Source organism: Battus philenor, unplaced genomic scaffold, assembly GCF_028537555.1.
Source record: "Battus philenor isolate CCGP_79_NKW_IND1 unplaced genomic scaffold, ilBatPhil1.0.hap1 SCAF_17, whole genome shotgun sequence".
Taxonomy (NCBI): domain Eukaryota; kingdom Metazoa; phylum Arthropoda; class Insecta; order Lepidoptera; family Papilionidae; genus Battus; species Battus philenor.
Genome location: NW_027181679.1, coordinates 2,733,163 through 2,758,617, shown reverse-complemented (window position 1 = coordinate 2,758,617; position 25,455 = coordinate 2,733,163). Strand labels below are relative to the sequence as shown.

The 25,455-nt window shown below is 33.3% G+C and overlaps 1 protein-coding gene across 1 annotated transcript; it reads right to left on the bottom strand.

Moving 5' to 3' along the window:
• Positions 1-10,441: 10,441 nt before the first annotated feature.
• Positions 10,442-24,358, bottom strand: LOC137920019 (zinc carboxypeptidase A 1-like). Its single transcript, XM_068763252.1, has 14 exons — positions 24,282-24,358; positions 22,779-23,178; positions 22,593-22,677; positions 21,774-21,976; positions 20,893-20,906; positions 19,488-19,615; positions 18,109-18,346; positions 15,594-15,806; positions 15,005-15,197; positions 14,456-14,522; positions 13,715-13,917; positions 12,506-12,590; positions 11,572-11,626; positions 10,442-10,664 (listed from the first exon to the last, which is right to left on the bottom strand). The coding sequence occupies exons 1-14, from the start codon at positions 24,356-24,358 to the stop codon at positions 10,442-10,444; spliced, it is 2,184 nt and encodes a 727-aa protein (XP_068619353.1).
• Between the last annotated feature and the right edge of the window lie 1,097 nt (positions 24,359-25,455).

Sequence of the window (25,455 nt, the reverse complement as noted above, 5' to 3'; positions counted from 1 at the left end):
CAGTTCGGTGGGCAAAGTCTGTTACTTTCGTATACAGATCTCTGCATTCCTGGTTCTTTTCGTAGATATGCTCCGAGCATAGTCCTCTCCGTGGGTCGCTATGCAATAGTGAGTATACCAATCTATCCCAAAGTAACAGACCACCAGTGTTTTAAGGTAGCAAAATTTGAAATTATTTGAACATTCAACCATAATTAATCGATGTCCAACTAATTATATCGAACGCTATAATTTCATCAAAACACGCAAACCTAAAACGTTTTAATTTAAACCAAACAGAACCGGCAGGCTCCAATCAAATGTTTGTACAAACGGACCTACGTAAATAGATATCTGTTTGCCAATCGAAGTAATAACATCATCCGTCCGAAGCGGCCTCACGTCTACCCCGCAATGCAATCCATCAAACTGGCGCATTAATTCAGACGTAGGAGCTCGATCTACTACAGTTGTTTTAAGCATGCACCCGCGTGGCTCGTTGCCAACGACCGAAATCCCATTCTCCGATACATCGCTCGTTTTGTTTTGTACTTTAATTGATTTATTAATCCGTGTATTTCAATGTACACATTTTTATCAGAAACAAAAAAAATGTTGAGTAATTTTATTCCGAATCCATATCAACATTTATACGCCTAAGCCAAGGTCCAAATGTTGCTACCTAAAAAGGGGATATGTAAGAGATACCCCCTCTTTATGCGTGCCAGTAAAGCATCAGTAAACTTCCTTTTTTTCTTCTTTTTGTAAACTGTAAAGCGGTAATTAGGTAATATAAATACTATAACGGCTTCAGCATTTCAGCGTGTGAAATAGATAGATAGCTGATAATTTATTTCACACAAGATTATAGGCACAAAATGATAACAAGAGGTGAACGAATATTGCTGGAGATGGGCCTCCACATATATTTCCAGTAGGGCCGGTTGGAACTAGTCTGTGTCGACGACCTTAACATGGTTTGTCTTCTTAGGGAATACTCAAGTAACGATATTAACAAAATAGTAAAAAAAGTAGCAGACAAACATTAGTGAACTACTTTGAGATACTTTTCGAGTAATCCTCGGGGAATCACCGTGAACCAGTGTAGCTCAGCACTGCGCTTCGTCCTGTACTCCTGTCAAATTCTGCACAAATAAAAAACTAGACATTCACCAGAACCTATAGTTATTGTCGTTTTAACCCATAGATACCCACTGCAAAGTATAGGCTCACCCAAAGATATTTATATGAGGATATACCATCATCTTTCCACTTGGAGTTATGGTACGCAAAGGATACTACTGTCCATCCTTAGGAAACTTGTTAATGAGCAATGGCAATCCTAAATAACACACAAACTGTGAATTATACAAGATCGAACCTGCAACTTACGATCGCAAATCTTAACCCTCTATCATTAGGCTACCAATCTCTATAGGTTGTGTTGCTATAGCACAATAGTAAATAACATTAAATTACGATATAAAACACTTCTAAAGTAATTACTTTTATATTATAATTAAAAATATGGAAAATTTTCTTTATAATGGTATACATATTGTAATCTTAACAAGAATGACGTCAGAACTAAACTGGTCAACTTATCAAAGTATTCGTAGTTAAAATTTGAGCAATAATCATATTTTTCAAATAAAACTCTGGCTGTAAATAACACACTGAAATTGACATATTTATGTGGAGTTTTAGATCTTTAACAAACAAAGCCAGTTGACATTTCTAAAGTTATATAATAAAACGATTAAATCTGTTGAACCCTTTCGAATTTTCTTCTTCCGAATCAATTTCGTTTTACGAAGAAAGCTTTTATCTTGATTAAAAATTTCACTAAAACTTGCAGCGGCGTTTGATATTACGTAAAAAGAGAATAATACCAACTCTGTAAATCAATTAAAAGCATTTCAGATCGTTACAAATTCATTAATTGGCCCAGTTGAAAAATTCGAAAGATGAAAAAGTGTGAATTAAAAATAGACATACTTGTAGACTTGGCTCTTTGTTTAATAGAAGAAAAATTAAAGGAAAATTGATCAGAAGTTTTTTTTTAATTAAATTACCATAAACGATTTACATGAAGGCATTACATAAATATATAGTTACCACAACAAAAGCGAATGCGGCAATTGGACACGGCAACTAAATTGACCATAAATTTTATAGCTTGATGTTTAGGAAGAACCGAATTAGGTGCGGCATTTTTGGTATAATTTACCACAAATAAGCCAAAGTAATTCCACTTATATATTTTACAATAAATAACATTTCGCATATTTAGCATTCGTATCCAATGACGGTATTCTAAACCAAAGACACACACCTTAGGTATCTATACAGAAATAAATATATTTAAAAATACGATCACATTAATTGTATTTTTAAATTTGAGCAATAGACATTTTTTGAAACTAAATCATTTAAAATGTTACTAACATTAAATTTAACAGAGAAGGATCAAGTAATACGTTTAATTTTGATCATATTATTACATAACATATATTACGTAATTATATAAGAAAAATCTAAAGATACTATTTAATGTTGGCGTAAATTAGTTGAACAAAATGGCAACCAAAAACATTTTCTATTTCCTTACAAGCAACCAAGTTGAGGAACCCCTATTTTAATATATGAGAAAAATTCAGGAAAATCCACTAAACCTTTAAAAATTTTGCATGTAATGTACATGCAAAATATCACATGATTTAAAGTGAAGATGCCATTTTGTTACATTGTAATCTATGACAATAATTAAGCAGTGTTATACAATTATAATTAACGTAAGAAAGTTCATACAGTAACCTATTTTATACCATTTCTATGTAATATAATATTGCTTGGGGCCCACACACTTCTTACTATGCAATTGTACATATGTATTCAAACTGGCGAATTTTCGAAATACTATATTAATCTAGAATCAAAGTCACAAAGCTTTGATGCTCTATTTACTAAATGTTTGATGTTTATTCTGAAACTAAGATGACGAATGCTCAGAGATTTGCTATCTTAAAACGTATTAAATACATGTTATAATTAGTATAAAAATGAATTAATTCATGGAATTTTCTTTGACAATTTCTATTATATTATATCGTAAACTGTTGTAGTTTCCTACGTTTTATCAATATTCAGTTTTAAATTTACTTAAAAGTCCTTTTATTTATTCACTTTTTTAAATTCTATGATCATAATAAATCAGTCAAGTTGTGCACATTTTTAAAAGATATACAATTAAAATGTAACGATATGTATATATAACCTTATGTTTATTTTAGATTGTGTTCTCTATTAATAGTCCTAAATACATAAAAAATGGTCATATGATAAAAGAAAATTAGCAAATCCTTCGACCAAAAATCATAGATATCTGTGACGTCACACCAGGTCGCATGGTAGATAATGACATTCATCATCTTTTTAGCGACTATAGGCAAAGCATTTGACCTGTAACTTGCCTGATGTTAAGTCACTCTTGACTTAAGACTCCCTACTTACAATTAGCTGGGAACAATCACATCGGTAAGTTGTTGCATACCTTGGCTCACACTATAGAAATTTTATCAAAATACTTACTGCTGGTTGAAGCGATTTCAACCATATATGGATGTCGTGAATCCTTGTGACTTGTCCGGTGGAAGTAAGAAGATGAGGGTATTGATCGATGTAACTCCATGCACATTCTCTAAAAAGCAGTTTATAGAACACGTAAGATAAATTGACAACTTTTACGAATTGTGAGGGAAATAGTGCAAATATTCATGTCAAGTAAAAGATTCTCAAAGTAGTCTATATCGACCCCTAGGGTTCTATGACAACCTGCAAGGGGTCTACGTCAGCGAAAAAAAAATTGGGGGTCCATGAAATGAAAATGGGGGTCCACGATAGTGGATCTCAACACATACACTGATAGTACCTATTTACTTATACCATACTGTCTTATAATATCAAAACATTTACATTATTTATAAAAATATTATATATGTTTATGAAATTGTGTAAGTTGTTAGTATTTGCTTTGTGGTCGCAATACATTTTGCTTCGCTACCTTGCACTGACTTGTTCAATTCGTCACTCTATTAATACGAATGTGAGACAAATACGTTTATTCGTTTCCTGAATCTTGAAAAGGAAAGTGCTAAGAATATATTTAAAAAAATGTATAAATTAAGACGTGTTTTAACTTTAAGTTTTTAACACTAAACTTCACTACAGTAATAAATTTACAGGAAATCGGGTACGTAGGGGGTCTACCCAACACGGAAAAACATGGCAAGGGGTCTACGACACAAAAAAGTTTGCGGAACTCTGTTCTAGAAAGTGTATGTTACGAAATAAGTTAATATTACAAGATCAATATATGACAATATAAATTGTCTTGCAACGAACATTCCATAAACATACTGCATCGAAAAACAAAAGGCTAAATTTATAGAAGCGTTACACTGATTGGTACGGACAAATTGCAACTTGGATTGTAGCCAGATGTTATCTAATTGTATCAGGCGACGTTTGCTTCGGACTTATGTTCGGCTATCGATCCGCGTCATTCTGTTTGTTTTTAATATTTACGAAGCGAAACCTAATTCTTATGATGTCATAACTTCATCGTTTCGTGTTTCATTGAAGTTATTTATTTGTTCTACAATCTTTATTATCAATGAAGTATTTGACTTCATTGATAATAAAGAAGATGAAGCCCATATTTTCTTTGTTAATAAACATTTATTATCTGCGCAGAGTTAATGGCCTCGTTAATAAAGGAGGACGAAAAGAGACCAATATTCCTCGAACTTTGCAGGAAAATTGCAGAAAAAGCAATCAGTAGATATAAAAGTTAAAAATAAGAATTAGTGTTAACAATAAAATAGCAAATAAAGCAAAATAAAAATTAAAAGTACATAGAACAAAATGTTTAAAATAAAATAAAAAAATATATAACTGAGGAATGTGGTGAGGAATGAATTCGAATGAAAGAGAAAGGCAGAAGAAATGTGGAAAGAAAGATAAAGTACGAAAGATTATAAGAAGAATGCAAGAAAAGCACGCAAATGAAAGTAATGTAAAAAAAATAAATGAATTAAAACGACTCTGTACTTTCCAAAGATAGGGATACGAGGGGAGAGGACCCGAATAGCGGGTGCCACAGAAATAAAAAAAAAAAAAAACATCTATATAGTTTGCTTTTATGTATTCCATTTAATCTTCATATAATTGTCACTAGTCAAGTGTTGTTTTTTCCTTGTATAGAATTAAAAATGGTATTTTACCTCCAATCATTATGTTATTGGGTGTACATAAAAGATAAATATGAAAGACAAAGATAAAATTCGTTTATTCAACTGGAATAATAATAGAAACTTGGAACTTTTACCAGAATTTCTATTGATCGTCAACTTATAATCCATTTATTTTTTGATGTATTTTATCATAGAGTCTAGAAGTAATTTTTTGATCTTCTTAAAATTTGCTTTTGCGAGAATAATATATATATTTATAGTGCTGGTGCAACTGAATTATTCGAAACAAATGCAATCATCTAATGCACTCCAAGAATTAAACCGTTTTAAAGTTTACTAAGACGGTCGGGAAGTGTCCTGGTGTCCCAATTAATTAATCCTTAAGCTTGGATTCCTGCCAGGAGTGCGACCGCTGTTTGAACAAACAATGCCCGCTTTGAGCCACTGCAGTCGCTGTGTAAAAAGCGAACTAATTAAGAAATGTGAAGTATATCGTAAGTGTACATGCGAGATCTGTCGTTGAAAATAAAGAAACTATTCCCTTCTCTTTCTATGATTTTATCATTCCAATTTTGAAATCACTTCTTATACTACTTCTGACTTTTTCAATTATATATTGCTTCTCTCTTTTTACCAATATATTCTCTTTCTTTTATTTCTAATGCTAATGCTTATTTCGAATCTCTATCTAAATAATCAAATCTACAGCCTCTGTTTCTTCCCTACCTTCGATTCTTGATATCTTTAGAGAGAAGTAGAAGAAATACTTCCACCCTTTTTTAATTTCGTTGATGAAATTTTAAGATCGATTTAATTGATCTTATGTTACCTTTGGTTTTGTGTGCGGAAGTTGGCATTATGATTACATTAATATGTTAATAATTTTGTAAAAAATAAATACTTGATTAATTATCAGAATTTTCTCACTACTAGTTGTTTAAAATGTACGATATCACTCCAAGATTAATATAATAGACTATTTTAATATTTTATTTGACTTACTTTGAATAATTAAACTAGCTACTGACGTTATGTATCATTCGTTCATGTATGTCAGTCGATAGACACCCACCGCAAGTCCTGACACCTATATTTTGACGTACTGTCTACTTAAAACAAAATATAAGACGTCTCTTAAAAAAGTGTAAATATATATATATATACATATGTTTAACATACCGAAATTAAATTTTTGTGAATTTGAAAGGTAGCTTGGGACAGTTTCCTTATCATCACTTAGTTTTTTTTTTAAATATGTTGCAATATTTTAGGATAACAAGTTTAAAATTGAGAATTATATATGCGAAGATTGCCACGCGTAGATCATGGCACGCAATAGAAATCTTCGCAGCTCGCGTCGCGTCAAAAGATCTTTGCAAGATTCTAAGAGGTTCTTAACGACTTCCATCCATTCAGAGCGTAGTAATAAATGCGAGAATTACAATAGAGTGAAATTTATTCATCTTTGTTACACGTCACAGACATGAAATGGAGGATTGTCTAAAAACCATAAAATAAATCGTGCGACGTCCCAGTTCCAACATTCGGAGTAGACAAAGACGACAGTAGTGCATTGAAGGGCCACTTGGGTGCTGGCAAGAATTCCGCTGTATCTTTAAATTTTCCGCTTAATCTAGAGTATGCTCCAGTGATTATTAAACTTAACGAGATACGTTGTAGTTTCATTGCAGCAGTGGAATGGCACGAATCTCTTTCACGTCGCTTTGCAGTTGTTAGTTTCAAATTATTTAAATTTAATTTGAAACAACAATTTTATTAAAACGAAGAGATTTTAATCTCATTTAGTGTGATGCAAAATTTAATAAGATAAACTTTGTTATAGTTATAATTAAGACAGTTCTCGTTGATACAATCTCGTAACTAGTTATTGATTGATTAATTATTGAACAATGTATACAAATTAAAACAGGTAATTGATATGCAAAGTGTGATTTATATAAAAAAGATGTATTTATTACGTTACGCTTCTTTTGTTGGTATACGTATCATAAACGAGACATTTGATCTTACTCATTAACTAACCCCGTAGCCCAGTGTAGAGGACTGAGACTTACGATTCTAGGTCATGGGTTCGATTTCTGGGATACAATCTTTTGTAATGCATACCTTGTGCGGTAATTGTGGGTTTGTCACTGCTAACAAATTACGAGGCGGCTCAGTTAACTAGGTAGTAGTTGAAATATTTCGTATTGATTGTTACATTGCAAAATTTATGTAAATTAATTATTCCCTTTTTAAAAAAAAGCAAAACACACTACATTACAATACAGTACGTAATTGAAAATGAACTCCAAAGTGAAAATAAAATTATACTAAAATTGCGTTAACTTTTAGTTAGAAAGGGAATCCCCGAGTTTTGATGGCATGGCGTAATTAGAAACAAAATTGTTAAAAAAAAAGTTAAAGACTCGAACCCAAAACAACGCAACCTCGAAAATCTAACGACGCACAGTGAAAATTAGTACTAATTAAGCAGCGATGCAACTTCGAAAAAAACGGAAAACAAAAGAACGCAAAGCGAGCTATTGGTGTAGTGTGTATGAGTCTGTGTCAGGAGACCAAGCTACGCCTATTGTCAATCGTTCATTCTAAAATTGATAAAAACTTTGGCAAAGATATACAGAAGACAGAAGTTATGAACAAGTTGCTGTTGAGGAAAATGAAATGGTTCCAGATTCAGAGCTTCGTTCGATGTGCCGATGCACAATCCTCTTCGATAAGAGGAAAAAGTGGAAGAAGATTATGAGGGAGACCGTACAAAGCCTTCCATGATAAATGTCCTCCTAGTCCTCCATGTCCTCATAGGACCAATTTAATTACGATTTTCACAATTCTTGCTTCTACATGTGTTCCGTACAAATCTGCTTTTTTATTGTGCCACTCAAAAAATTACGACTACTCGAATAGCTTTAAGTGAATTTACGGCGCAATTTCCGAGTAGGAGCTTCGTTTACGGGTCTGTATCGTGCGGAGGCGTGGCGTGACTTCTTGTGCAGTTTGTAGAACACCAATAGGACAAGAAAATTAAGAAATAATACGTCTATTATATTTCTTGCAGAAGAGATCAACTATCAAGATATATATTCCTAAATAAACAACTTCAATATTTTATTTCATATCGAAAATTTAAATATAAAATGAACATAATTCAAACAAATACAGGTCATGAATCTACACACTATTTATTATAAATAATTCAAATTTTCCACCGTTCGTTAATTATTGCGTCAATAAAACGTGATGTCCAAAAACGTATACAAATCTACTCAAACAGCATCAAACTCCATTATAAACTTAATTACATGAAAGTCAAAGTATAATATTGCATGAAGATAAATAAAAAGACACTCATGCAATAAACGTAACTACGGAACGTCCATTATAATTTGAACTTTTGTTCAACATACGAATTCCACTTTTACGGTTGATTTTGTTGAGAGTGCAGGAGGCAGGGCGTGTCATTGAATGCTGGTGGGTTTCATGAAAATTAATGACTGCAGGTCACGTGATCAGACGATTTGCTGGAACGCCTAAGCGATTACATAAACCATTAGTCATATTACCACCTATGATAACATCGTTTACGTATTCATTATAAAATTTATAGTGCATCTGTACTTATTGAAGCCTGTATTAAATTACGAAAAGCAAGTAATCTGTTGCTTTTATTACTGGGCCGTGACAGCCGTACATCTACCAATCTATATTTAGCAAATAATGGTACTAAAGTAAAAACATAATATAAGCAAAGAGTGTAAAAATAAAATAGACATTAAGAACTACAGAAAGCAACAGTATGTCTTAATGCTATCTGAGTAATCGATAGCACGAAGTTTAGACATAAAGAATAGGATAGAAAAGACCAAAAATAAAATGTAAATATCGGAAAGATAAAGGCAGATAATTAGTAATGTGTAAGCAATCTAGAAAAAAAATAGGAATACATATATAGTTCGCATTGTTCAATCTAACAGATAAACACAAAGAAAGACTAGTATATACGGACATACACTACGAAATAAAAAGCTAAACATAGAAATTATTTACCACACGTATAAAGTTTCTGACATTTGGCGGCAGAGATTTCAGGTGACTTAAGAAAATTTACATTTAGCCCCGTTTAATATATAACAATCCGTATATTCTCTTTGTAAGAGGTGCTGTTATACTAACATATTTAGTTTATTTAATGTCATCTGTGTATTGTCTAGCTTGTGAAAAAAAGCAACACGTTTTGTACACGTTAACAACCCGTTATTTATACTTCTAATGTTTCCATACTATGGTTGTCAGTGAGAGATTGCCTCGTGTGATAAGACCGCCCATTGTATATTTTTGTTTAACATTATTAAACTATTAAACTGTATCAGTCATTATAAATCACTACCTAATTTTAAGAAAATGGCTAAGAAATATTTACTAGTCTATCGATTTTGATTCATTTATTTTTCTTTCGCTGTTTATTTATATTTTCCGAGGCAAGTGCGATCCAAGACAGTTTGATATTATTACATAATTGTATTATATTTATAAAATGTATTATACCTTATTATAAGTATATATGCTATATACATATGTATATACGTTTATGTATGTTTTGTAAATGTTAACTACCCATTATTTATACTTCTACTGTTTCCATATTATGTTTGTCTGTAAGAAATTGCCTTGTGTGATAAGACCGCCCATTGTTCTTTTTTGTTTATAATTATGGAATTATTTAAATGTATCTTAGCGTGTACAATAAAGAATATTAAATAAATAAATAAATAAAATAATAGCAATAGAATTCTAAGTTTTGTATTGTCATTTAAGAAATCTACGCAGTGTCCAAACTTGTTTACAATGAAATTTTTAAATCAATTGCACAATGTTTTTAAGATTATACAAGAAATATAAGGAATTATTTGAAAAACTTTGAAAATTTATTACGTGATAAATCTAAGATATTGCAAGGGAGCCTATAGTAAACTTTTATTATCAACATGAGGTTCTACAGTGTCGTCAATTTCCTTCGATATATGACCATAATTCCTTCAGATAAGACATAAATGGTCGTTTTAACATTTATGCTACTAATAAAAAAAATATTATAATCACAGAGACACTTTAATGAAGCGTATTTCATAAATTATGTTTGGACGTAAAAAATTAATTCACAAAACAATAAAAAAAATTGATACAAGCTAATAACGGACAAGTATAAATAAAATAACATTCCAAAGAGTCACAAGTCGATCAAGGAGGTTATATGGTTGGCCATTTTTGCTTTTTAAAGTCTTCTTGTTTATCGGTGAGAGCAGTGATAGCACGCCATCCATGGTTTCCTCGCAGGTTGGAAGGATTTCGTTAGGAGGTAGTGCGAATCCGTAATATCCTTCATCACGTAGTTCAAACGTTATTACGTATCTGGAAAAGCTTTAAATAACTGTCACGTAGATCACAAGTTCAAAGTATGTTTGTGTCCAAAGGCAAATGGGAGACGACACGTCATTTTTTATTCCGAGGATTCATCATACGAGTGCCGGATTCATCGCGTTATAGAGAGAGGCTTTGAGTGAATTATACGGGGCTTACGACCCGAGTATCAGGTTTAGGGGGAGGGGTGTCCTGATTGCAATGCATTGGCATTCACCTATCAGACTTCTCTCCCTACGTAGTAAATTTTTCTATGGTTCCTTTAACATTGCTTCAGGAGCTCGTTTTAGAAGATGTTTGAAAAGAGCTAACTTCTGTTCTTAACATCTCCATGTTTATATTTCTCGGTACTACTTTCATGTTAATTCACTAAGGATTTATTAATTATTATTTCGTGTGATGTAATACTTGGTCACCTTAGATGTATCGTCTGAGGTTATATTTGTTTCACAGTGAACAGTCTGTTCTATCGAATAGTTGTGAACAGTGATATTCCAGCGGTAGAGCACTGAGACTTGCAATCATACGTCACGGGTTATATTCCCAGAACAATGTTACATAATTCACACTTTGTACATACATTCACAGACAAGTTTCAAGAGGATGGGCAGCATCGTCCTCTGCGTACCATAATACCACATTGCGATCGCCAACCCGCTTGCCAAGTATGGAAATTGGTATATCCTGCATTGATATCTTTGAGGAAGCCCTAATAGAAGAAAACCTTGCAGTGGGTGTCTGTGGTCAGCGAAGACGACGTTAGAATAGTTGATTCTGCTTAGCGCTGTTTGTAATAATTGTTTGCAAATCGGAATTGTATCTGGCATTTGATTTGTCACGCCAAATATATTAAAAGGTTTATACATTTTTATATTGTATTACATTTAATAATACTCACGGAGTTTTAAAAGTCTTCTTAACCCAGCATCCACTGACACCGGAAGTTAAGTAACCTGAAAGAACAAGCACCTGTATTGTATGGTATCTGTGCAGTTTTTGCTGTCGGGTTTCCGAACCTGCATTAGACACTCAGATGGAGGATAAGGCAGTAGAGGCGAGGCTTTCCTGGTCGAGTCAGTGTTGCTGTTCATGTCCTTAGTGTAGAGGGCAGCGTGGACCACTCGGCAATCTAAGGAAGGATACTAATTCTACTTCGGATCGCCCACGCTGTTCGCGGCGGCGGTGTCGGGAGGCCAAGGCCGTTTACGTAACGGACGATGGAGAGTGTTGCGCTTGATTTTTGAGCATCGCACGCGTTTTTTCGTGCGGTGAGCGTTCGCCAGTAGAGTGGTTGATGTAGAGGTTGAGTTCCCGACAAGAACCTTATTATCACTTCTTTAACTTTATGGTGTCGTTCATAAAATACATTTTCTCTTTAAAGGGTAGTTGTTTCGCTTACAGTGACTAGACTAGAGGGGTGGGGGGGCTAGATTTTAGAAAACGTGACGACCACCATATACGACATACTTCAATGCCGTTTATAGATATATCAAAATGTCTATATAGGATATATAGGAAGTTGCAGAAATGTTGATATTTTAATAAATATAGTAAGCAAGCAGTATCCATCCATTTATTTATATAAACTGTTTTTATCTTAGTGATTATTTTCCTACATAATTTGATCTAAACTTTTTTATCTTTTATCTTGTTTTACCCACCTTCATTGATTTATTTCTACATCGCCCAAATGGTTAACTGGTAGAGAATGTCTTCGGCATTAAGTTTGCCGTTTTGTACAAATTGTATAACAAGTGTATCACAAATAAAAACGTATTTAGATTAATATAAAGTACATGACTTTGTTTTATGGAATGCAATATGAAATTTACCAACAGTATCATACGCCGTGCCGATAGAAAAACCCGTCCCATGTCTATCAGCTATTCGAAGTGCCGCCTTCTTACACATTGCATGCTGCAACCGAAATAAAATTTTGTAGTATAGAAACTTTTTTTTACTGTTTTCCTTCCAAACCATAACAAATCTACCATCAGTCTCTTGTCTTACAAACTCTTTCTTTGCAGCAATCGCGTGACCTTGTAAAATAGGTTACTGCGAAATAGCGATGTAATACAAAAAAATATTACGAAATAAATTTACAATAAAAATAGCTTTTATTCCCACTACTAAGTATTTTTCCATCCATAGTGGTCGGTCTCTGGTTAAAGGTTTCGTTCAAACTTTTCCAACTAGGTCGTTTTCTTTTTCCACACATTCTGTTAGGCCTTTTGCCCATCTGGTGTTGATCATCCTACAGACGTGCCTTGTCGAATGCCACTTGAGTAGTGTCACTTTTTTCTCCACATCTATTTTTTTTTCCTGATATTGATAATGTTGACCGTAACAGAGTGTTTTAGGAAGAGTATGTTGCTTTCCATCTTACGATGGCAAATGGCCACACTTTCTTTAAGATAAGTTACACAATACAATATCGTTATTTCGTAGAGGACAAAATGTTACAGTAAAATTACGTCATGTGTATGATCACCTCCCTTTAAGTCTCTGTCTCTCTTTCTGATAAAGTCGATACTGATAGCCTGGTGGCTATTACAAATTCGTTGAAATGATTCACGGAAACAGAGTGGTCCGCGTACTATAAATAACTATTATCAACGAGTGACAGACCAAGCTTAGCTCCCCCCACGGGGGCCTTGGGACTTAGTAACTCCATGGAAGGTTCACTAAAGCGATATAAAAACTGGTCCTCCACCCAACCCGATAAAATAGTAACATAGTATCGGCCCGGGCCTAGGCTCCCGCAGGAGCCCTCAGGCTTTACTACTTTAAAAGAGGTTTTAGGCTAAACGAACTTTGTGCCCTGCCATTTCATACCTGCGGAATATTCAAATGCCATTTGGACAGCAGTGAGAGTCCAATTCCCAAAAAAAATTTGAATTAATCCTCTAGCGATTAAAATTAAAAAAAAATCTTTGTGAATATTGCTACTGCCCAAAAATCTAGTTTCTAGACATAGATAGTGTATTGATAGGTAGATAGTATATAGATTTTAAAACATTAATTAAAAAACGTTTACTTACTACATCATTAAAATTATCCATATGTTTCTTTGTAAATGTATAAGGCAGTATCATAAATTGGCCATATGAATGGAACGCTAAATAATATTCCAAATTGTCGCTCTTCGACCGCACGAATGAAGCCATTGCTGAAGTTTCACGTTCTGAAAATGCATGCTCCCCGCAATACGTATCGTCCCATGGACTAAAACTGACCCCAACGGCTGGAAACGTACAAAATTCAATTTAAATATAAAGAAATACTAAGTAAAAGATCGACAATTATTCTAATTAAAAGCCCAAATGCAAAATAGTTATTATAAATAATTATTAATAGATACGTAAAAGACACGAAAGGGAACTCGGATTACTCAGTAGATAAACAGACAATCATATACACGCGCAAATGCAGATATATGAACTCGCATACATACACACAGTCAAATAACAGAGTAGTTTTTTTAAATTTCATTTTTTTAGTCCCCGGCATATGATTTGGCACGCACTTTTATGTTTTTACCTCTGTTAATTTTAACTAAGTTTAAGTTAAAATTTAAAGCTAAAAGTTTACGAAATCGAACTCTGCCGACTTGGTTCTAAATTTTATTCATCTGCGATGTGCCAAATCAAATGCCGTTATGCGTGTCTTGGGGACTTCAATCATCAATAAACGTTTTGTTTACGTAGCAACTGTATAATATTTAAAAAAATGACTGTCATTACATATTATAAAATAAAACGTTACATATACTATATACTTACTTCCAAACGCTATACCGAAGTTTCTATTCAAATCTACACCTCGACTATTTTTTCTCCACAATCTGTCCTTTAAGCAGAAAGTTATTTTAGTTTCAAATATTTTCATTATAATAATAGACTTAACATAAAGATTGGTGAAGAAAGAAGTCAGGCGTTCTTACACCATAGGAAATTCTGTATATAACGTAATCCACGTTTCACTATGATGATAATGAAAAGGTTATTAGTAGTGATCTTTAGGAAAAGACATGACCTTTACTCCAACACAACCACTTTCAACAACCTTCCCCTGTGGCCATCTGTTATACATGCCTATACGTATATAGTCTGCCGATTACATCTAGAACTTTCCAATTCCCATGGCCATGTTGGTTAGTTACTTTCATGTACGGGTCCTCTTATCCTTGATTATCAAGCCTCGTGAATACCCCATGACTCGTTGACATTGTATGATCTTATCAATTAGGTAGGAAGTCAAAGACCAAGGCTTAGTGCCATTGTTAGTCTTCACCGGTAACATATATACCTAAAGATAGTTAATAAACTTACCGACGAATGAGAGATTTCGTAGCCGTCCGGATTTAAAAGCGGTATAAAATACCACTCATACAACATAGCGATTTCTTTTAATGCTGTATTATTCGTTACGGTCGATTGTATTATTTGATTCATCATGTATGTTACAAACGCTGGTGCTATCCACTCTCTTGCGTGTATCCCTCCTTCAACTATCACTTTTGTTCTGAAAACAGTATTTTTTTTATTACAACCCATCACGCACACAAACCTTGGTTGACATACAAGGTGTCCCATTAATCAACGCCAAGACAAAATCATCTAGATTATACTCTAAATCAAAGATATCTATAGCCCGTTGTCATTCTGCTATGCTCTTTGACCAATCTCTTCGAGCTGGTCCAAAGGTTCATAGGAAGCCTTTGGACCAGCATTAGATATCTTACGGCTGAAATAATGAAATTAGAAAGCTTCACACATTGACCTATAAATGTAGGAACTTTTAAAAGCTATAAATGAGTCTCTTTTACGAAATGATTTTAAAAACAAAAAAAAATTATTACTGTTGTTGGATTTGGCCTATTATGAATTAAAGATCTTTAAATATGATTTATCTTATCACCTTTTCTTGTGCGGACCTATAATAATTCTCGCGGCTATTATGTCACGATTCTCTAATGTTTTCCCAATACTCTCCAAGTAAACCTCTTGAGGATATTTGTTGCCTAGATCGAACAACCATTTGTAAATATCATTTGTTTTGAAATAACTACGCCAGTCGAATTGATGCATTTTCCTTCTGACGTATGATTTTACAGTTTGATCGTCGAAAGCCCTGGGAACGAAAAACACGTGTCTGAAATAATGTTAATATATGAAAATGATTCGGCTGCGTATTTACTTAAAGTTTATGTGTTACATTACTATTTATTGGAATCAGACATTACCTTGCGGAAGTCCATCCTAAGTAAAAAAGGACCAATATTTAGCCACTTCCGCACATGCAGTGGTAGGCGAGCAACAAAGTGCACCGCCCGCCAGCCCGCTGATAAATGCGTATGCGGCAAACAATGCGAATTAAACTCTGTGTTTGGCACTAATCGGTGTAACATAACTCCTGAAGATGCCCCGTGGAGGGGTGAAACACGTGTTGAGTGGTTTAACGGTGGCAGTTGTGAGCTTCATTTATCAGCTGGCTGGCGGGCGGTGCACTTTGTTAAACGACTACCACAGCATGTGCGAAAGTGGCTAAATATTGGTCTTTTTTTTACTTACATTACTATCGCAAACAATATTTTATCGAAAAATCTCAAAATATGAATGAGCGCATTACACTGATATCTATACTTGCTTGTGCGAGTGAGAAGAAAAACGATATCTGATAGCTTACAAATATATTCCTAAAATAGATTACAAGTACTGACTCATCGAATCTGACTTCATTTCGTGAACATATTCATTTTAATATTTTGTTAAATAAAACTTTTTCATCTACTTTCACTACAAGGCATGGGTCTACTCCAAAGTCCGCTGCGATATCCGGTCCTGCGCTGCCTGTATTCAGCAACTTCTCGCAGCCTTCACTATGACGTCAGTCTACCCACACTGCCTCTACCGGCTCGCAAATACCACTCCAGATGTTTTCAGGCCTTATATGCTACTCAAAATCACTCAGAGAACAATGGAGAGGGCTATATCGAAGTTTCGATGTGAGATCGGATCAAAAATGAGATCCGCAGAAGAACCAAGATCACTGACACAAATAGAAGAATTGCCTATCTGAAGTGGCATTGATCGGAACACATCGCTCTTTCAATCGACGTCCGATGGGGCCGAAAGATTCTCGAGTAACGAATGAAATGAATATAAACTTATATTAACAATTGCTATTCGTGTGTCTTTTTGTAATTGATAAATGAATAATTTATTCATAGGAGCTAGCGAAAGAATAGTTAAAAATTCAAAAAAATATTCTTATCTTAATTCTCAGTTGAAAAAGGAAGGAATACTTGCACTGTTACCAATGGCAACCCTCTTAACATGTATAATATTACGCATACAAATGAATATACATTTCTTCCAAATTAAGAATTAATACACAAGACCCTCTTTCTCCATGATGTAGGTAGCAGGCAAGCATTAATTATTCATCTCATTACCAATGCTTAAGTAAATAGTATATGCCTATGGATTAAGTGACCAAAAATAATTAAACGATTAATATGTGATACATAAATTGAATGAATTGTATCTTAACACTAAGTCCTCTAGTCGTTGAACTACCACTGTTCAATGTCCCTTATTTCGGGCAAGAACCGAGGTAGTTTGAAGAAACCAATATAATATTATCCTTCCTCCAGAGCTGAATATGACTGAAGACTCATTTAGCAGGTCTAAGGTGGATTTGCACTGTATTGTTGATCATCTTCGATTTACTCCTCTTTCTATCAAACTTTAAATGACCCTATTAAAGTTACTAAGGAAGCAGGGGAATTAGTTCTGGGTACGCCTAAATTCTTCAGTGGATTCTAGAAAGATTTTGATGTTATATCTCTGACTTGTTGAAGTGCACCGCTTGCTAATTCACTACATATATGCAGTAATGGTTCGTAAAATAGTTACCATTGAAAGCTGGTAAAATAGTTATCAGTATATAACTATTATCATTATTTAGTCTATGCATATTATTGTCTATCATTATTGGTTATGTTGTAATTTATACAATTATTTTTTTGGTATCAAGTCATATACGAGGAGACCATCAATTGTAACTCTGTGTTGTTAGTGTAATGTTTATTAGATACACTAATTTGAAGATGGTGGAGTTATTAAAAATTGGTTAGAGGTACTTCACCACGGGAGACAATTTTTGTGCTCTTTTTAAGGAGCGATTCACCATGATGTTGGAACTGATTCCGCCTTTTGATGTTTTTCAAATCACTTATCTGTTATTGGGAGTTAGGTTCTGGAAACGTTGGATGTTGGTACAATTTATACAGTGCTTGTGTAATGATTTAATGTATAAGAATTGCGTCTTATCTATTGCTTTGTGTACGCATTTATCTCTAGAAACCGATCTGTATAATTTATAATCAACAAGTTTAAAATGAAACAGTCAAAAAATAATATATACGCACTTTTGGACATTGTCCATGATTGTAATTAAATATATTCCCAAACGTTCTGCATCTTTTGTGAAAGACGTTTTGTCTTCTGGTGAAACAATGAGTTCTACAACTTTGTTTGGCTGCCCTGGAGGTCTCCAATAGTTCACGTCGTAAAACGATGTTAAGTCTTTAAAGAACTTTATGTGTTTCTCGTTCATCGGCGTAGCTCGGTACAGTGTGTAATTGTAATATTTCTTCTGAGCGCATTCTCGAAATGGCAGCGTTACAATCAAATAGATGATGGCAAACAGTGACGTCATTAACATTATTTCATGTGTTTGATTTGTTTTTATGTATACCCGTTTAAAAACTAACTTTCAATTTCATAGATTGACGTCTATACTTCAAAACTTAATATAAACTAGTTATAAATAACCATAGACATTTACATGAATGTTTAATTTTATTTGAATAAACCGACTATACATTTGCTGAATTAATAATAATATAAATTTAATATATACCATTAAAATATACTAAAGTTATTGTAAATACGTGTTTTTTGCCATGTTTTAAATTTTATTATCACATTATTCAATTCAGCATTTATAAATCTACAAATAAAAATATTTTCAGCTAGAAGAGAAAAAAAACCTTTTACGTTGTAAAACTGATGGTGCAATCATGCTTAATTAAATAATTATTACTTATATTAGTAACTAGAACTCGATATAATATATAGACACTGATAATACAAAGTTTAAATAGCAGTTATCTTAGTGAAATTACGTACAAAACAAAAAAAAAAGAAGTTTTGCTTCATTTTATGAAATGTTTTTTACGATTTCGTCTGATGTTTAAAACAACTAATTATATTTTAAATAAATGAATTCTTGTTCCTCCTGAGCACGCCATTAATTTAATAACAATTAGACTTACCGATTTCATTCAAGTTTAAAATAAAGTTTCCTGATATTACGTTGAACGTTCCTTTGGGAAAAAAGTAAGCAAATCGCGCAGTTATTTGAAAAATTTGATAGTTCACTATGAACTTCGCGCCTTTAGTAGTTCGCTTTGAGCATCTTCTGCTCCCGAGTTTGACACCGATTTTGTTCTTCGTATAAAACGTGCGTGTATTTATCAAAATTTTTTGATACCACATTTAAAAAATTATCACTGTGGCATATGATAAGCCTGTACAAAGCATAACAGAGCAACTGGCATTTAATCAAAATTCTAGCCTAGATTTTCGATGGGCAAGGAGGCAAATAAAACATCAAGACCATCTTAAAATAACGACGTCACAAAAACATTAAAAATTTAATTCAACAAACAAATCACTGTTAAAAAGATTGTGAAGATGTCCTTGGTGATTATTGGTGCGGAATTGAATAGATCAGATCGTATACGCCTCGGCCGTGCTGTCATGAGTTCGACAAGTCCTTGCAGAGTTTCCTCACAGGTTGGCAAAATTTCTTCACTCGGTAGAGCATATCCGAAAGTTCCATTATCACGGAGAAGGAATGTTGCCACGTACCTACAAATATAATAAATTACTTTACTTATCCATTGTCGTTTTAACAACACAAAAGTTTTTTTATTAACGCAGTGTAGAGGATATGTAAAATTGTTAATAAAAACATGTAAATATATAGCACGTACAAAACAATACGGACACTGATGGCGTAACAACGCGACGAATATTCCAAAAAGTGTCACGATATTGTGTTGAAAGATATATCCCCCCTGTGTCTCTTTAGTAAGTTGGTAGTCATTCAATGAGCATTGGGGTGGGAGCTAGGTGATCGAATGAGAAATGATGAGATACGAAGACAAAAATCTGATAACACACCCAGTGGATGGATTCGCAAGATGTAGTGGCAGTGACAGGCATATAGAACGTAAAGTCGGTAAATAGAAGACCATATTAAAGTCATTGGAAGAGCCTGAAAGCATACCACTTCCAACTGGTCTAATCGGAAATCATTCAATGGGGAAGGAAGAGGGCTTGATGACACAGGGTCTGAAATGAAGTGATGATAATAATATTTCAAATTTTTAATTATGAAAACATCAGCCATAGCCACTTTAAATGCACGCTCGAATGGATATGCTAAACACGATTCGTACGACACCTTCACCTTCACCATCCGTCAAAATAAACAATGTTTTGCGTGACTGCCTAAACCGAAATTCGCTGTCCTTTGCGTTAGGTTACTTTACACAAGTTAAAACAAAAGATATAAAAATCCGTGAAGATTTCTTGAAACTAAGATATTGTAAATCAGAACTGCCAAAGTCATGGCACGTCAATATATCCATTGTGTTATTTTGAAAGTAGCAGCAAATAAAATTTCAGAAGAAAAGATAGTGCCAGAGAAGAGAAGTCAAGCATCATTATTTATTTCATTGAACATTGATTTTTTACGTTTCAGTTGAACTTAGCAATTGTTTATTTTGCTCAAATCAGTTTTATAGTTTGGTACTTCTACTATAAAGGGAACATCGCGAAGCGCTTTTGGCGTAGAGTTTAAAACATCTCAAGCTATGAAGCTAAAATTGCCAACAGGCACAATGTTCACTTGTTAATAACGAAAAAATCAATATCACTTACTTTGTTTTCATATTATTCTTCACCCAAGTTGTACTGGTACCAGATATACGTAAACCTGTAATTATTTAAAATAATAAATATTATTTTAAGTCAAAAAAGAGGTTATAGATAACAGTATAGCTAACAAACCTAAAGTATCATATGTTGTTCCAACGCTATATTTCACCCCATGTATTCTGTACATCTTTAAAATTGCTTGCTTAGCGTAGTTGTCCTGAAAAGAAATATTAATTTTTAGACATCATTAAATTAGAATTGTAATACATAAGGCCACTCATTAAATACTATTATATAGTTATCTCTACAATATCCTGGGTTGACTGGTAAAGAATGCCTATAAAGTTTAAGTTAGCTATTGCAAAAATTTTTTAAAATAATCAAAAAAAAATTATGATGTTTAATCGTTTGAAGAGACGTGACGTATTACAGTACCCTCGTATATATAGTCTCTCCGAATTATTATATGATAATAAGTCACATTTAATAAACAAAAGTCTGATTATAGTGTAAAGTATTTTGAATTTGATAAGCTTTGTAAAAAAGTCTTTCTTCTTATTTTCAGCCGATGAACGCCTCCTACAGGGCAAAGGCTTCACTCGAAGATCACTGTTCCTTCCCTGCCGGCATCCAGTGACCTTCCACGACCTTAGTTATGTTAGTCAGTTCAGTCAGTTCAGCTAGGGGGGGAGGCTTACCCACGCCACCTTTACTAGGTCGTGGTCGTCACTCAAGAATCTTTTAGAATGTGACTATTACTTGCTTTCAATTCTCCAATAAAACAGCTGATAATAGATAATATATGAAAAATCACAATATAGTTGTGCCGGTAGACGCGGCGTGGGTGGACTCTCCAAAAGGCAGACCGACGACATAGTTAAGGTTGATGGATGAAGGCTTTGCATGACCTGTCACCGTGGTGATCTTTGGGGGAAGTTCATCTCTTGCAGTGAGCCTCTATCGTCTGAGATGATGATAATGACAGCAACCTCTCAACAAGTAGAACTTAAACCATAAACTATCTAAATGGTATCAAAGTTTAATTTGATTACATGAATAATACGAAGAAGTATAGGGCGCTTACCATTTCCGAAAAATTTTCCACATGTTTCACTCTATCGTCGTATGGTATTATTATTTTCTGTCCGTACGAATGGAACGAAAGATAGAATTTCAATCGATCCCTTTTCTCTATAATGAAATCGGACAACACCTTTGATTCTTGCTCAGAGAAGGGACCAGGTCCGCCGTAATTGTCATCCTTCGCATTGGTACTTGTATCATATTCTGTTCAAAATATCGTCTCTGCTATTAAATCTTATTTATTTGACCTTAAACTTATGATCTGTTCTATCTAAATTAAATCTTGATCGGTCAAATGCAACAGAGCTTATATTTTATGCAAGATGCCAGTAAGTTTAAGACACCGCTTATTTAATAAATCTTTCCATTTGAAATATAAGCAGAACTGCTAAATATTATTTATTACATATATTTCAGAAAGCACTGCATTATTATAGATTGGCTAGATCAGTTGAAACTGTTCACATTAGTAAATCCCCTACCATCACACGGCAAAGATATGTTGACTCTGTTGACAGTTGTAAAGATAATGCCAATTTGACAACAATCATAACTAGCCTAACTTATAGACAAACGTATAAGAAAAACATAGCAACAAACAGCGTAGTGTAGACATTATTGACATATGTGCATAAAAACAAAGACAACACGAAAATAATAGAGACAAAACAAGCAATAAACAAGCAAAAGGAACTATAGCAATAGGCTGGTGTAAATGATTCGTGTATATCACGTATAACAACCGTTAAAGCTTTTATTAAATTGATAGCATATAGAGTTGCTGATGGTATAGCAGTTCATATAAAATATATTCACTTACTTCCAAAATTATGTGGAAAGTTTCGATTCAAATCAACTCCTTCACCGGTCTCAAAAAGCCGTCGATTTTTTCGCCACAAACGATCCTGCGAATTTTAACTGTATTAAATGTTTAAATTTTTATTGTTCTCTTAATCATGAAAACAGTATTTAAAATGCATGAGTTATAATAAATAATTATACTAACAGTTGTGATGCTATAGTCGTAACCATCTGGATTTACTACTGGTATTAAATACCAATGATATCTCATAACCAAATTATAAAGTCGATTATTCTCTTCAGGAGTCACGTAAACAAGTTTCTTTATCAAATACGTAACAAATGCTGTTGAAATCCATTCATTTCCATGTATTCCGGCATCGACTATAACATTACCTTTTCCTTTTGCTTTTCTTATATAAATTGCATATATATCTCTCCCTTCAACTGACTGTCCAATGCTGTGTAACTCGACAAAGTTAGGAAATCTAAGTGATACGTCTGACATCCATTGATAAATATCTTCCAAGTTATGATAGAATTTCCATGAAAATGTTTCTATTGTCGGACTCGTGTAGTTTTTGATTACTTGACGATCGAATGCTCTGAAAAATTATTTATGCAATTTTAGATTTACTTTTAGTTAGTTGTATTTTACGAGCACAATTCCTGAAAAGTTTTATTTTGATTTAAACCGATTAAAAAGCAATTACAGTGTTTGGTCTTTACGATAATGATCAAAGTGTTGATTAAAAAATTCACGAGAAAGCTGAACCAAGACCCGAACAGTTGTTATTAAATTGGTCGCAGAAATTCAACTGTAAGCATTACATTTATTTCTTATAACGATTGTGCTAGAAGAAAATGTGACGGAAGACACTTCAGCAGTAAAAGCAGTGATTTTCTCTTGCAAATCGCCTTGTACCCTACTGACACCATTAAACTTGGCGAAGTCTTTTGATATTTGTTTGTAATTAAGACTATGGGCTTACATAAGTTAACTAGCAATAACTTACTTTAGATTTTATTGTCGTTGTCATTGGTGGGTAAGCTTAGCTAGATTGACATTACTATAGCTACAATATTTTGTATAAACAAATCTTGCAAATTTGAATTAAAATTGGAACGATGCAAATATTTGCAAAGGCAGTAGATTCCAACCACTAAATGAATGTATTTGTAACCCCGACATGAACTAAGACCACCGAACCAATTCGAACGTGAAAAATTATTTTAAATAAAGTATCGTGGTCGTAGTGGCTAGTAGTATGAAGCGTTCTTAAAAAATGCTACAATTATATTAAATGATTACAGTAAGGTATAGAAAAGGAGACACATCACTAAGTGGACCGTCGACATATTTCTAAACTTTCAATTTTGATACCAATCTTTTAAACCGAATGTTCACATTACTATTATTTTTTTATAGGTTGGTTGTACGTATTTTACTGTTGTATAATATTCTTTCCAACGAAATTAAAAAAAAAATCTATTTTTCCCTTCATCTAGACCCTCAAGCAAACACAGTAATATAAAAAAAATCACTTTCGTAAATCAGGCTACTAAGGGTTAAGATCGTGAGAAGACGATGCAAGCAGCGCAGGAATGGTCATTATATCTTTAAAGAAGGCATATGCCTGGCAGTGGACGTCCATCGGCTGAAAAGAAGAAATAAGAGAAATGCTTTGAAGGCGTAAGTACAAATTACCTCTGAATGTCTGTTAATATCACTCTTGTTTCCAATTTAAAATGATGACTCCTCTCTTGGAACAGATCCAAATCCATTGGGTTAACTACTAAATGCACATCGTTGAACAGTTTAGAAGGTCTCTTCCAAAATATTACATCCATATATTTTTGTGTCTCCAAATTTTGCAAGAAATTCAAATGATGTAACTCAGTCGGCGTAATACTGTATAGAGTATAATTGTCATACCTTCGACTTTTACAAATTTTTATTAGAGTTATAAATAAAAATAGATTTAGATAATTTGTTTTCATTATTTTAATACAACAAAAAATTTAATGGAGCCAATGTGGTTGACGTGTGATGACTGACATCTAAATGTGTCAGTAATGTTCTTAAGTTTTCATCATTACGGAAGAAAATCGCTTTAATAAGTTTCATTTAGAGAATTTATTTTATACAGGATGGTTGGAAATAGGTGTTAAAGGCTTTAAAGGGAAAAACACAGATCGTTTCGTCTTATGTTACCGAAGATATGAATTTACCGAATCTGTTGAGCTATCTTTGAGGTGCCTTTAGTAAAATATTAGATGTATCGTTTTTAAACTATTTTTTTATTTTAAAATGCACCAGAATTTAAAATCAATTAAGATATTCAAGCATAAAGAGAAAAGTTTTATTTAATTAAAAAGTAAAAACGTAGTAAATTGGAACCGATGTAGCCATCTTCAGTCCAACTTTCAGCATTATTCATTAGAACTTAACTTATGTAGACAGTCGCATTTCTTCTGTATTTTCCTCGAAATAAACTTTTAATGAATTCGTTTTGAAAAAAAGAAGATTTTGAGTCAACTATTTGGGATACAATCTGATGTTTATCTCTTTTAATATTTGATAAGGATGAATGTATAGCCCATTTGCTGTCGAATAATTTATAGCTGTCCCCAATAAAAATCAATGGTTTCAGAAATAATGAATAATATAGTGATAATACAGTATAGTATAACTGTTTTTAAAATTCAGATTACTACATATTAGAATTATTAACTGTTTACTATCTATTTCTATTGAATTTGTACTACCAAAAGTTATTACCCTGTTACGAAAAAAAATAAAAGAAATATTTATATATTTAATGGAATCAGGCGTTACCTTGTCCATCCTAAGTAAGAAAAGGACCAATATTTAGCCACTT

What these genes read in the sequence shown, in the direction of transcription:
- LOC137920019 (XM_068763252.1), bottom strand. Translation starts at nt 24,358, where the DNA reads ATGGATTTGGATCTGTTCCAAGAGAGGAGTCATCATTTTAAATTGGAA. An exon ending in ATCATGGACAATGTCCAAAA is followed by an intron (nt 15,807 to 18,108) that starts GTGCGTATATAT and finishes TTTCGTTCCCAG; the next exon opens with GGCTTTCGACGATCAAACTG. An exon ending in CTTCGGTATAGCGTTTGGAA is followed by an intron (nt 13,918 to 14,455) that starts GTAAGTATATAG and finishes GTACGTTTCCAG; the next exon opens with CCGTTGGGGTCAGTTTTAGT.